This window comes from Meles meles, chromosome 5, assembly GCF_922984935.1.
Source record: "Meles meles chromosome 5, mMelMel3.1 paternal haplotype, whole genome shotgun sequence".
NCBI lineage: Eukaryota > Metazoa > Chordata > Mammalia > Carnivora > Mustelidae > Meles > Meles meles.
This window is the reverse complement of record NC_060070.1, coordinates 27,454,502-27,467,197: the sequence shown is the minus strand read 5'-3', so window position 1 is coordinate 27,467,197 and position 12,696 is coordinate 27,454,502. Positions and strand designations below refer to the sequence as shown.

The 12,696-nt window shown below is 38.0% G+C and overlaps 1 protein-coding gene and 1 pseudogene across 4 annotated transcripts in view; one reads left to right on the top strand and one right to left on the bottom strand.

Annotated features, from left to right (window-relative positions):
• HACE1 (HECT domain and ankyrin repeat containing E3 ubiquitin protein ligase 1) overlaps positions 1 to 12,696 on the bottom strand; it is a 122,378-nt gene that overhangs the window by 74,417 nt on the left and 35,265 nt on the right. For 3 of the 4 annotated variants that reach the window (XM_046004959.1, XM_046004957.1, XM_046004960.1), the window contains exons 7-8: positions 10,573 to 10,655; positions 336 to 432 (exon numbers count right to left, since the gene is read on the bottom strand). In XM_046004959.1, the coding sequence (XP_045860915.1) occupies positions 336 to 432; positions 10,573 to 10,655 (180 nt within the window). The remainder of the gene's footprint in view (positions 1 to 335; positions 433 to 10,572; positions 10,656 to 12,696) is intronic. The other variant, XM_046004961.1, reaches the window with a different exon arrangement.
• Positions 5,498 to 5,582, top strand: LOC123942811 (annotated as a pseudogene).

The following is a 12,696-nucleotide window of genomic DNA, read 5'->3' as shown; positions in this document are numbered from 1 at the left end:
GTTCAGTTTTCCAGGCAATCAGCACCCATCCAGAAGCTATCAGAGGCTTTAAGCCACCAGCCATCTCATTAATGTACAAAAAGACATTCTTATCACTCTGGAGATTCCAAGTGCCTGAGAAGCTCTTGTGTCAGGAACTGAGACGAACACCAATGTACATTTCTTAAAATACCACAATTCCTTCTGATGATCATATTCTTTAAAAAAAAAATCATATCCTTTAAAGAATAAAAATCTTTGCATTCAGCCTCTCGTTTGAGGGAAAAAAAGGTGATTTTACCAGTCTCAGTTTCTATTATAAAATAAAGGGCTAGGAATATATATTAACAACATACCTGTACACATAAATCCAGAGGTGTTACTCCATTTTTATCTGACAGATACTTAGCTCCTCGTAACAGAAGAATCTGTGCTGTGTCTCTCTGACCATGACTATACATAAGTAAAACCATGTTAAAAAATAATCTTTTTAATTTAAAGTCTTTCTCTATGAATTATGGACAATCAATATGAAACAACAGAAGACTAACAACTTTTAAAAACTGAGAGGAAGATCTGAATTACATCCTCAACATCCAGGAAAACATTTCTTAGTATTAAATCATACCTTCACCACATAGATAAGAAACTGACCTATTAAATCTTAGAATTAAATTAGGACACATTACCTACAATAAATAATAATATTTTGGTGTAAGCAGCTACTACTCAGGCTTATGCTCCATTGTTTTCTTTCAACCATTTCCAACCCTCTTCCTACCTCACCCATCCAAGTCTAGAGACTTCTTAAGTCAAAAAACCTTAATATTCAAAACAAGATTACATTTTATGGCACTTTATACTTGGCAAATAAATAAATAAATAAATAAAAAGGAAGGAAGGAAGAAGAAAATACAAATATCAAAATAAGAGAATGGGAGAAGGGCAGGGATTAATTACCCCAAAATACTATCTAGCTTTCAACCTTCATTTTATCAACCCACTCAGTTTGGCTTCTCTTGACAGCTCTTTAATATGATCTAGAATGAATAACGCTCTTATCCACATGCCCATTCTATTTGTTCTCTTTTCCAGTAGGAGTCAAATTAGCAACCAGCATTCTTTCAGCTAGGAGGAAGCTAATTTGGGGACAGTAACCACTAGACTCCAAGTCTCATTATTTAGTGAGCTAATCTGATCCAAGATACTCAAGACAATAAAAAATAAATTTACAATTCACAGACATTAAAGTTTAAAGATAATTTTAAAAAATGCCCAAGGAAGTCATCTGGTTTGGAAGAGTATCTGATCAAAAATTTCTATTTTGTAGACACAAAAGCTACTAACTCAAGCATAGGTGAAACTAGAACTCAGAACCCTGTCTTCCAAAACAAGACTCTTTCTATGATACCATGACACCCAAACCGGTATGTCATTTCCCAAAGAGAAAGACACACAGACTTCTCAGAAAGTTCAAAAAAACAAAAAACAAAAAACAACAACAACAAAAATACCCTACTCATTCTTTTCCACAAAATGACACCGCATAAGTATACTTTATAATCAAATGGGATTAAAAATTTTTAAATTTTTAAAATTTAATAAACCCTACTATGAATTTGATGTCAGATACTACAGATATATCACTCTCTCAATACTTTATTGTAATACTGATTACTTAGCTTAATAAAAGTATCAAGAGGCCAAAAATGACTGAAGAACAATATCTAGGGGTGCCTGGGTGGCTCAGTGGGTTAAGACTCTGCCTTTCGCTCAGGTCATGATCCCAGCGTCCTGGGATCGAGCCCCGCATTGGGCTCTCTGCTTGGCAGGGAGCCTGCTTCCTCCTCTTTCTCTCTCTCTCTATGCCTGCCTCTCTCCCTACTTGTGATCTCTATCTGTCAAATAAATAAATAAATAAATAAAAATCTTAAAAAAAAAAAAGTATCAAGAGGCCAAAAATGACTGAAGAACAATATCTAGAGGCGCCTGAGTGGCTCAGTGGGTTAAAGCTTCTGCCATCGGCTCAGGTCATGATCCCAGGGTCCTGGGATCAAGCCCCACATCCGGCTCTCTGCTCAGCAGGGAGCCTGCTTCCTCCTCTCTCTGCCTACTTGTGATCTCTGTCTGTCAAATAAATAAAATCTACAAAAAAAAAAAAAAGAACAATATGTAATTTATTCCAGAAAACAAAGAAACCAAGTAAATCAGCAAGCTCTCCAAAAGCAACAATACATAGTTTTACTATTGTTCATCAAGAAAAGTCTTCATCAAGCATCATTTGTCATTAAGCTGGGTATACTAGCCAACACATCATATATTACAGCTAACAGCAAAGAGGTTGTAACTGACACTGTTCTGTTCTTTGTAATACATAAAAATGAAAGCTAAGTGAAAAGAAACTAACTCGACATTAATTTATTTTAGAGAGATAGTGGTATCTTTGCTACTACCCTTGGTTCTGAAAAACCTAATTTTGCAACACTAATAAGTTCAACTTTAATGACATTTCTTCTATAATTATTTAATATGCATGTGTCCAATCACTCCAATTAAACTACAAACTTCTTCACAATATATTTGTTCTATAGCACCAAGCATAGTAGTTAGCTTACATAACATGCATTCAATACATATGCTGAATTGTATTATAATTTTTTTTTAAGATTTTATTTATTTATTTGACAGACAGATATCACAAGTAGGCAGAGAGGCAGACAGAGAGAGAGAGGGAGAAGCACGCTCCCCGCTGAGCAGAGAGCCCAACGCGGGGCTCGGTCCCAGGACCCTGGGATCATGACCTGAGCCGAAGGCAGAGGCCTTAACCCACTGAGCCACCCAGGTGCCCCTTGAATTGTATTAATAGTTTTTAACTTCAGGTGCCACTCATTTGACAAATAAGTATTATATAAGGTAGTGTACTACAGAAAATAACAAAAAAAGACCAAATCACAGTTTATTTAGGATCTACTAAGTGACAAGCATAATGCTCAGTTCTTTTTACAAAGTCTGACTTAATCCTGACACTATCATAAAATGAGAATTCATTACATTTTTTCAGTTGAAAAAACCATGACTTGAGAAAACCCTGCAGTTACTCAAGATCACAATTACATGACAGCAAATTTTAATCTAGGTCAGTCTTGATTCCAAAATCTTCCATCTATATATTATTCCACCAAGATGAATAAACAGAGTTTGCCCTCAAAGAGTAAACAATTTAGTACTCAAAGGAGTATGGTACAAGGTGCAAGGGGATATATGCTATGAGAAAAATACAATGGGGGTGCGCCTGGGTGGCTCAGTGGGTTAAAGCCTCTGCCTTCGGCTCAGGTCATGGTCCCAGGGTCCTGGGATCGAGCCCCACATCGGGCTCTCTGCTCCGCGGGGAACCTGCTTCCTCCTCTCTCTCTGCCTGCCTCTCTGCCTAGTTGTGATTTCTCTCTGTCAAATAAATAAAATATTAAAAAAAAAAAATACAATGGGGATCTCACACAATGAACAGACAAGATCACCATGTACAAATGCAACACTGTTGAATATATATGGTTTTTAAAGTCTCCAAATAATTTTATTTATCATATATGCAAAAAGGATAATTAGCATGAAGAAAAAAATACCATTTTGACATTTTTAGAAAACTGGAGTAATTTCTAAAACTACATTAAAATCTCATCTACAATCATGTTTAACATTTTATTTCAAAAATAAAAGCAAGAAACAAGAGCTAATAAAATACAAAATCTGCCTAACCCAATTAGGGCTTCAAGTACCTCACCTACAATATTTTTTTTTTTTTTAAAGATTTTTATTTATTTATTTGACAGAGAGAGATCACAAGTAGGCAGAGAGGCAGGCAGAGAGAGTGAGGGGGAAGCAGGCTCCCCTCTGCTGAGCAGAGAGCCCGATGCGGGACTCGATCCCAGGACCCTGAGATCATGACCTGAGCCGAAGGCAGTGGCTTAAACCACTGAGCCACCCAGGCGCCCCCCTCACCTACAATATTGCACAACATTAAGACTAACCTATAACAAATTCCTCAGAGTGTTGCATAAAAGATTTTTCAGTTCAAATAACTGCAAAAATGTGCTCAATGAATAAGTATTCTTTACAATTCAATTATTTTTTTTAAATATTGATTGAGATAATAGCCCCTTCAAGGACATGCCAATGCATTTTCTGGAAACTAAGTTGGCAAAGACTTAATAAGAAAGCGCTAGTACTGAGGCCCCTTGGTGGCTGAGTCATTAAGCATCTGCCTTCAGCTTAAGTCATGATTCCAGAGTCCTGGGACCGAGCCCTCCATGGGCTCCCTCTCAGCAAGAAGCCTGGTTCTCCCTCTCACACTCCCCCCTGCTTGTGTTCCCTCACTCTCTGTCTCTCTCTAATAAATAAAATCTTAAAAAAAAGAAAAGAAAAGAAAAAGAAAGAAAGAAAACAAGCTACAATACTTCGAATGTACTTAGAAGTGATTTTTCAAGCACTTTCAGTCTCCTGATTTTAGGCTTTCAAGCAATATGATCTGAAAACTTGGCTAAAGTGCATACAGTAGATATATTGCAGTATTTTTTGGAATAACTTATAAAACAAAGAGACCATAGTTTCTAATGGTCTTTCTAAAGTTTACCATTTTGAGTCTTTGGCCTGTTTTATATGGCTATGATTGTAAATTGAAAGGAGTCGCTTGGCAGTAGCTAAAAATCCATGTTCAGAATCACACCTTTTTCTATGTCTCTATTGCACACATCTATAATTACATAAATATCTCACTAATTTACTTTATCTATACAACCGCAGCTAAACCTCAATTTTTCTAATAGAAAAAAGTTATCCCAGATACAGAAAATATACATCCAAAGCTTTATTTAAAGAACTCAGTTAAGGGAATGGGAAGCATACAACTGAAAATAAAACCAATCTAGCAATTTAAGGACTTGAGGCATTTGTAATTCTGTATTAAGTACTAGGGATGGCTGGGTGGTACAGCTGGTTACGCAACCAACTCTTGGTTTGGCTCAGGCCCTGATCTCAGGGTTGAGGGATCAAGTCCTGCATCCAGCTCTGCACTAGTGCAGAGTCTGCTTAAGACTCTTTCTCCCTCAGGGCACCTGGGTGGCTCAGTTGGTTAAGCATTAAGCTTCTGCGTAGGCTCTGGTCATGATCCCAGCATCCTAGGATCAAGCCCAGCATCAGGCTCTCTCCTCAGTGGGGAGTCTGTTTCTCCTTCTCCCTCTCTCTGCTCGTGCTCTCTCTCACTGTCAGATATTAAATAAAATCTTTAAAAAAAAAAAAAAAAAGACTCTCTCCACCTCTCCCTCTGCCCCCCCTTAAAAAAAAGTCCTAAAAACAAAGCTGTCTTGGGGTGCCTGGGTGGCTCAGTGGGTTAAAGACTCTGCCTTCGGCTCAGGTCATGATCCCAGGGTCCTGCTTCCTCCTCTCTCTCTCTGCCTGCCTCTCTGCCTACTTGTGATCTCTGTCTGTCAAATAAATAAATAAAATCTTTAAAAAAAAAAAAACAAGCTTTGCGCAGTGGCAGTATCGTAGCCAATGAGGTTTATCCGAGGCGCGATTATTGCTAATTGAAAAAAAACAAAACAAAACAAAACAAAACACAAAACAAAGCTGTCTAAAAATGGGGGTGGAATGGAAGAGGAATCATTGTGTGCCTACAGTACACATGAGAGAAAGGTAATGAATTATGTCTTGTGCAAAATAACTAGAGGGAAAAAATGGCTGGGAAATAGTGCCTGTCATAATTTTAGGTCAAAATCTGTTTGAAAATGACTCACTCACAGAAGCACTACATAATTAAATATGGGTCAGAATGAGAACCTAAGTATAAAAAAGAAAAAAAAAAAAAAAGAAAGTAAAGGTCTGTGTGGTAAAAGAAGAATCCTATTTCTCAGAATGAAAATCTTATACAGCAATAAAACCGATTGAGGACAACCCTACTTTGTGCTGAGGAGTGGAGAAGTGTGCTAGTTTAGTAGGCACTTACTAACTACTAAGTGCAAAATACACTGGCAAATGCTTGCTATAAGCCATCTCATTTAATTCTCGCTATGAGCTGCCCGGCTAGCTCAGTCGGTAGAGCATGAGACTCTTAATTCTCGCTATGTCCCACAAGCCAGAAAGAACATTTCCATTTCCTAAACAAAGAGACAAAAGCTTCAGGGGTCAAGAAACCTGACTGAAGTTGCACAGTTTTGAGGCTAAGATTGGAACCCTGCTTCCACGGATCCTTCTCCCGTATATCTCAATACTTCTCAAATGTAATTCAAAATTTTTAAAAAGCATATGATGATATATCTAGTAATACCTCTCAACTAATAAAAACTTACATTAATTTTTTTAAATTTAGTTTGTCTATAGGAGCAACTTGTTCTGTTTCCCACATTCCTTTCCCTTTTCATTTATCAGAGAGGATACACTGGGAATAATTTATACATTTAATGTATACCTATATCTAGATATCACAAAAAAAATTAAAAGTATGCCTACAAGCACCATATGATTTCACTCATGCGGAATTTAATAAACAATATAGACAAACATATGGTGGAGGGAAATGAGAGAGGAAAACCAACCATAAGAGATTTAAAGATGGAGAACAAACAGGGTGCACAGAGGGAGGGAGGTAGGAGATGGGCTGGATGTTCTAGTATTTGCTAGAATAAAAGTTAATGATGGGAGAAGCGCTTGGCTGGCTAAATCAGTAGAGCAAGCAACTCAGTCTTGAGACTGTGAATTTGAGCCCCCTATTGGGTGTAGAGAGCACTTAAAAATAAAATCTTAAAAACAATTAAAGATGGGCACCTGGGTGGCTCAGTGGGTTAAGTCTCTGCCTTTAGCTCAGGTCATGATCTCAAGGTCCTGGGACCAAGCCCCACATCAGGCTCTCCCCAGTAGGGAGCCTGCTTCCCCCTCTCTCTCTGCATCCCTGCCTACTTATGATCTCTATCAAATAAATAAAATTTTTTAAAAATTAAAGAAATAAAAGTTAATGATGGGCATATACTAACAGAAAGTACTTCTAAAAAACTCTTTTACCATACCTCTATGTTCTAACTATAATACTATCTGTTGGGTCCCCAATGTTGGGTCCCCCAATAATGGGTCCATGGTCAAAGGAGCAAGACTGATACAAAGCGAAGGTCAAGCAAAGCTTTATTTCACGCCAAGCATCAAGAATCAAACAGACCATCAAACAGATGGTCTTGCTTTTATTGAGCTTTCAGTCTAGTAGGAGAAATACACTATAAACAACTAAATAAACAATTACAAAATACAAGTGCTTGCGCACCTGGGTGGCTCAGTCCATTAAGCTTAAGTGTGGGACTCTTAATCTTAAGCTCAGGTCTTGATTTCAGGGTCGTAAGGTCAAACCCTGTGCTGGCTCCAGGATGGGTGTGAGACTACTTCAAAAAAAAAAAAAAAGACTGTGATGCTTCTGTGAAAGAAAATTTGGGGGGAGGCCTACTCAGACTGGTTAAGTAACAGTTAAGCAGTGACACAAAGAAAGAGTCAGCCACATAAAAAGCCAAGGTAAGAGCATTTCAGGGAAAACAAACAGTATGCAGAAAGCTTGCTGGAAAGAGTCCCTTGCATTTGGTGAACTCAGAGAGAGCCAATGTGACAGAAGCGCAGTGAGGTAAGCTGGGGTCAGACCACGCAGGTCTCATAGGCAAAGGAAGAGCCTGTATTTTATCTGAAATGATGCACAGACACTGAGAAGTTTTAAAGACAAAGTTTAAACACAGTGACAAAAGCTGATCTTTTTTTTTTAAGATTTATCTTTTTTTTTTTTTAAAGATTTTATTTATTTATTTGACAGACAGAGATCACAAGTAGGCAGAGAAGCAGGCAGAGAGAGAGGAGGAAGCAGGCTCCCCGCTGAGCAGAGAACCCGATGCGGGGCTCAATCCCAGGACCCTGAGATCATGACCTGAGCTGAAGGCAGCGGCTTAACCCACTGAGTCACCCAGGCGCCCCCCCCTTTTTTTTTTTTTAGAATTTTCTTTCTTTCTTTCTTTTTTTTTTTTTAAAGATTTTATTTATTTGACAGAGATCACAAGCAGGCAGAGAGGCAGGCAGAGAGAGGAAGGAAAGCGGCTCCCTGCTGAGCAGAGAGCCGACGCCGGGCTCGATCCCAGGACCCTGAGATCATGACCCGAGTGGAAGGCAGAGGCTTCAACCCACTGAGCCACCCAGGCGCCCCTAAGATTTATCTTCAAAGGGGTGGGGAGGCAAATGGAGAGAAAGAATCCCATGCAGACTCCCTGCCGAGCACGGAGCCAGGCTCAGGACTCCATCCAAAACCATGAGACCATGACCTGAGCTGAAATCAAGAGTCAGATCAACTGGCTGAGTCACTCAAGCACCCCAAGTCGATTCGTTTTTTTAAAAAAGATCCCTCTTGGGGCACCTGGGTGGCTCAGTGGGTTAAAGCCTCTGCCTTTGGCTCAGGTCATGATTCCAGCGTCCTGGGATCGAGCCCTACATCAGGCTCCCAGCTCAGCAAGGAGCCTGTTTCTCTCTCTCTCTCTGCCTGCCTCTCTGCCTACTTGTGATCTCTGTCTGTCAAATAAATAAATAAAATCTTAAAAAAAAAAAAAAAGATCCCTCTGGCTGCTGAGGAAAAGACAGATGGGAAGGAAAAAGGAAAAAACAGAGAAATCAGAGAGACCAGTTAAGAGACGACTATAGCAGCCTAGACAAGCGCTAACAACACTAAAGTCTTTTCAGTGAGCTGGAGAAGAGATTCAGAATATATTCTGAAGGTAGAATTTATAGAACTAACTACTAAATTCCAAGTTCAGGGTCAAAGAGAGACAGAGAGAGAGAGTAATAAAAAAATAATGATCGGGCACCTGGGTGGCTCAGTGGTTAAGCCGCTGCCTTTGGCTCAGGTAATGATCTCGGGGTCCTGGGATCGAGTCCCACGTTGGGCTCTCTGCTCAGCAGGAAGCCTGCTTCCCTCTCTCTCTCTCTCTCTCTCTCTGCCCGCCTCTCTATCTACTTGTGATCTCTCTCTGTCAAATAAATAAATAAAATCTTTAAAAAAAAATAATGATCTAGTTTCTGTTTAAACAACTGAAAGGACAACAGTTCCAATGACTGAGATGAGAAAAGACAAAGGAAAGATTTGAGAAGGAAAATCAGAAACTTTATTTTGGACATGTTGACATCTGAGATTCTGTAAGACTTGCGAGTGATGATGTAAATCAGGCAGGTGGCCATCAAATCTGAAGCTTCAAAGAAAGGACTGATTTAGAGATAACACCTCAAGATAGGATATAATTTCAGGGAATCAAACAATGACATTTTCATAAATTCAGGATGCCATGGAAAGAACTGGTTTTCTAGCCAAGCAACCAAAACATAAATATACTTTAAGAAAATGGCTGGATTCAGATAGCATATAGAAGGTCTAAAGATCTGAAAATCCTTGTAGTCTAATTTAAGGTCCTTCGATGATGATTTGAAGCAGTCTAATAAAAGTAACATCAGAGACTCTAAAGAGAAGCTAAATAAGAACAAAAGTAGGTCTTTCAGTCTAAAAGAAACATCCAGTAAAATGATACATAACAGAAGAAAGAATAAGAAAAGAGGAACTTTCTGGATAACTCCATATCTGCATTTAAGAGGCTAAATAAATACTGTACTTCATATAATCTAAACCAAAGACAAGAAACACTGGTTTACTGTAAACTGGTTCTAATCGGAAACTACATTTAGGGGGCCTGAGTGGCTGAGTTGTTAAGCATCTGCCTTCGGCTCGGGTCATGATCCCATGGTCCTGGGATCAAGCCCCGCATCGGGCTCCCTGGTCAGCGGGAAGCCTGGTTCTCCCTCTCTCACTCCCCCTGCTTGTGTTCCTTCTCTCCCTATGTCTTTCTCTGTCAAATAAATAATAAAATCTAAAAAAAAAAAAGAAACTACATTTTTATAACATAGTATGTATGTACATGGGTGTGTAGGTACAGGGTGGAATACGTGAGTAATTGTTATGTTGTTAGCTCCTTATGGACTTAGATTTATTTATTACTATATCACTAATACTCTAATATATGGCACACACTGAGTGCTAACTAAACATTTGCTTATTACATGAATGAGCAAATGAACAAAGCATATGCTTCAAGAAAATGAACCAAAATAGAAGTACTAAAATAACTTAATGCATAATTTAATATCTAACAAGATAAATACAAAGATTTTTTTTTTAAGTTACAACTCCAAAGAAAGCAAAGACATGGCTCTGGTCCAAGACATACTTTAATAGTTCATCCCTCTGGAATAGATCTAGTACTTAACAAAGAAAACTATGGAAATTACTGAATTATAGAGGTATCTTTTTTCATCACTTATTAAGTAATTAGTCTAAAATTTAAATAATCAAGTAAATCAAAAGCTCCCACCTACACCACATAAAAACACTGGCAATATAATAGAAAATGCTTTTACTTGTACAGTTCAGTGAGCACAGCATTTGTGGGAAAACGAGAACTTCAGAAAATATACAGAAATGCTTGTCTTTGGAAATGTAATAAATACATTAATGAGAGCATCTGGAAATATAAAATATCCTACCTGCAAGCAAAATACAATGGAGTAGCTCCAGATACATTTGGTCTGTTAATATCAGCACCACTGTCTAGCAAACACTGCACTGTCTGGAGGGAAAAGAAACAATTAAAAAGTAAAGCCAGAGAAGTCAAACAAAGACACAATTATCACAATTTAAACAGATATAAGAAATGCTCTTGCCACTACCTGAAATTTTAAAGTAGAATAAGTAGGAACATGACAATTATGATAGCTTAACGACCTCAACTTTTGGTTAGTCCTTTTGAAACAATATATGTGGAATTATCAATGCAATATAACCTATGTTAATATAACCAGAAAGGCTCTAGAACATCACTGACACATGTAGCTACCAAAGACTTGAAAAATGGCTAGAATAACTGAGGAACTGAATTTTTTATTTTATAATAATTAACTTTAAATAGCCACATATGGTTAGTGAAATTGACAGTGCTACTCTAGATATTTGTTTTAGAAACCAGAATTCTTGCCTCTAAAAACAAAAAATAGGTACCTGAATTATCACTTTCTTAAACTCAAACATAATTACTAAACATAATTATTAAAGTTCAAAATGTTAAAAAGCTAAGAAGTCCTTTTGCTATTAACAGTAACCAATACTGTTTCTCTGCTAGTCTCATTCATACATACTCTGTTAAGCTCTACTTCTGCAAACATCTGAGTCACACTAAGAAAGAGCAAGTTAATGTAAAATCCTAGAAACACATATTCGGTAACTAGATATAGAATGTGGATCGCCTGAAAACGTAAAAAAAAAAAAAAAAGAATCTCTTCTGGTTTTATTCCTTTGATCTTCATTTGGGTTTCTCCTGCAAAAAGGAAGAAAACATGTAAAAACCCAAAAGTTTTTGGAATTACACTGTTTAATATTACCTTTAGACTGAACACACATGTTCATTATGATGCTCTAAGACCTAGTACAAAGTCAGTAAAATAGTAAGGCTATAAACTCACAAGGAGGAATAGGAAAGAACACAACAGCATGCTAGCCAGGTCAGTAAGTTTTGGGAAAGTGGCAAGCAAGTGGAGGAATAGAAGCCAACTTAGCAGATCAAAGGCACCTGCAAACGTGGATCCCAACAAACCATCAAATTCTCCCTGTCAAACACACATACAAAACACAGGAGTTGGGAGTACCAGGTACTTTGGAGGATAGGAACAGTTACAAAGAGCTCTAAACAGGAATTGTAGTAAAAGCCTACAAAAGAAACAGCTGGACTTTACCACAGGACCCTTCCTCCCCATACATATACAGTTAGCCACTATCTCTCCCTACACTGTCTCAAAATAGGTTTACTGTCTGGACAAAGTTAATAGGAAGGCTCAAGACTGACAGGCAAGATACATAGGTAAAGCAGAGAATAGGAGCCATGAAGAACACAATTAAGTAAAAACTTCCGTTTTTTTCCGTAAAAACTACGTTCCACTAGACTCCCAGAAATCCAGTAGCCAGGCTAAACCTCAAGGGGTGGAGACTGAAAGCCTCCTCTGCAGACTGGCACTAGAGAAGATACCTACAAATACTGGCATTACAAAGTGGCCATGAAATAGCCCAGTCACCCCTAGGGAACACCTGGCAAAGCTGGGAGATTTTCTTTTCCATGACTGGGGAAGGGTGTGCAACTGGCAGCTAGTGGGTAGAGGTCAGGGATAGGTCTAAACATCCTACAATCTACAGAGAGCCCCCATAACAAAGAATTTTCAGTCCCAAAACATCAATAGTGGCAAGACTGAGAAACCATAGCATTATGTGATGTCAGTCAACAAACCCAGCCCATGTACATGATACTTTCAGCCAACATTTTAGTGCCTCACTGCTATATTACAAATGGACAGACAATATTTAAGAGACAACTAACTTGACTAAAAGCAGGTCTCTAACCTGAAAAACAAAAACCAGAACAAAAAGAAAATGGAAGTCAGAAAAATAAAGATAATAAAGGAAACCAAAGAAAAAAACAACAAAATTTAGAAAAGACATTACCCTAAAACAGAAAAGATATTACATCCATAGGACAAGAATAAGATGCTGGGAGAAAAATATTCAAAGAAAAAAAAATATTCAAAGAATAAGAAATCAAAAATGTGATGGAAGAAGCAAAAATT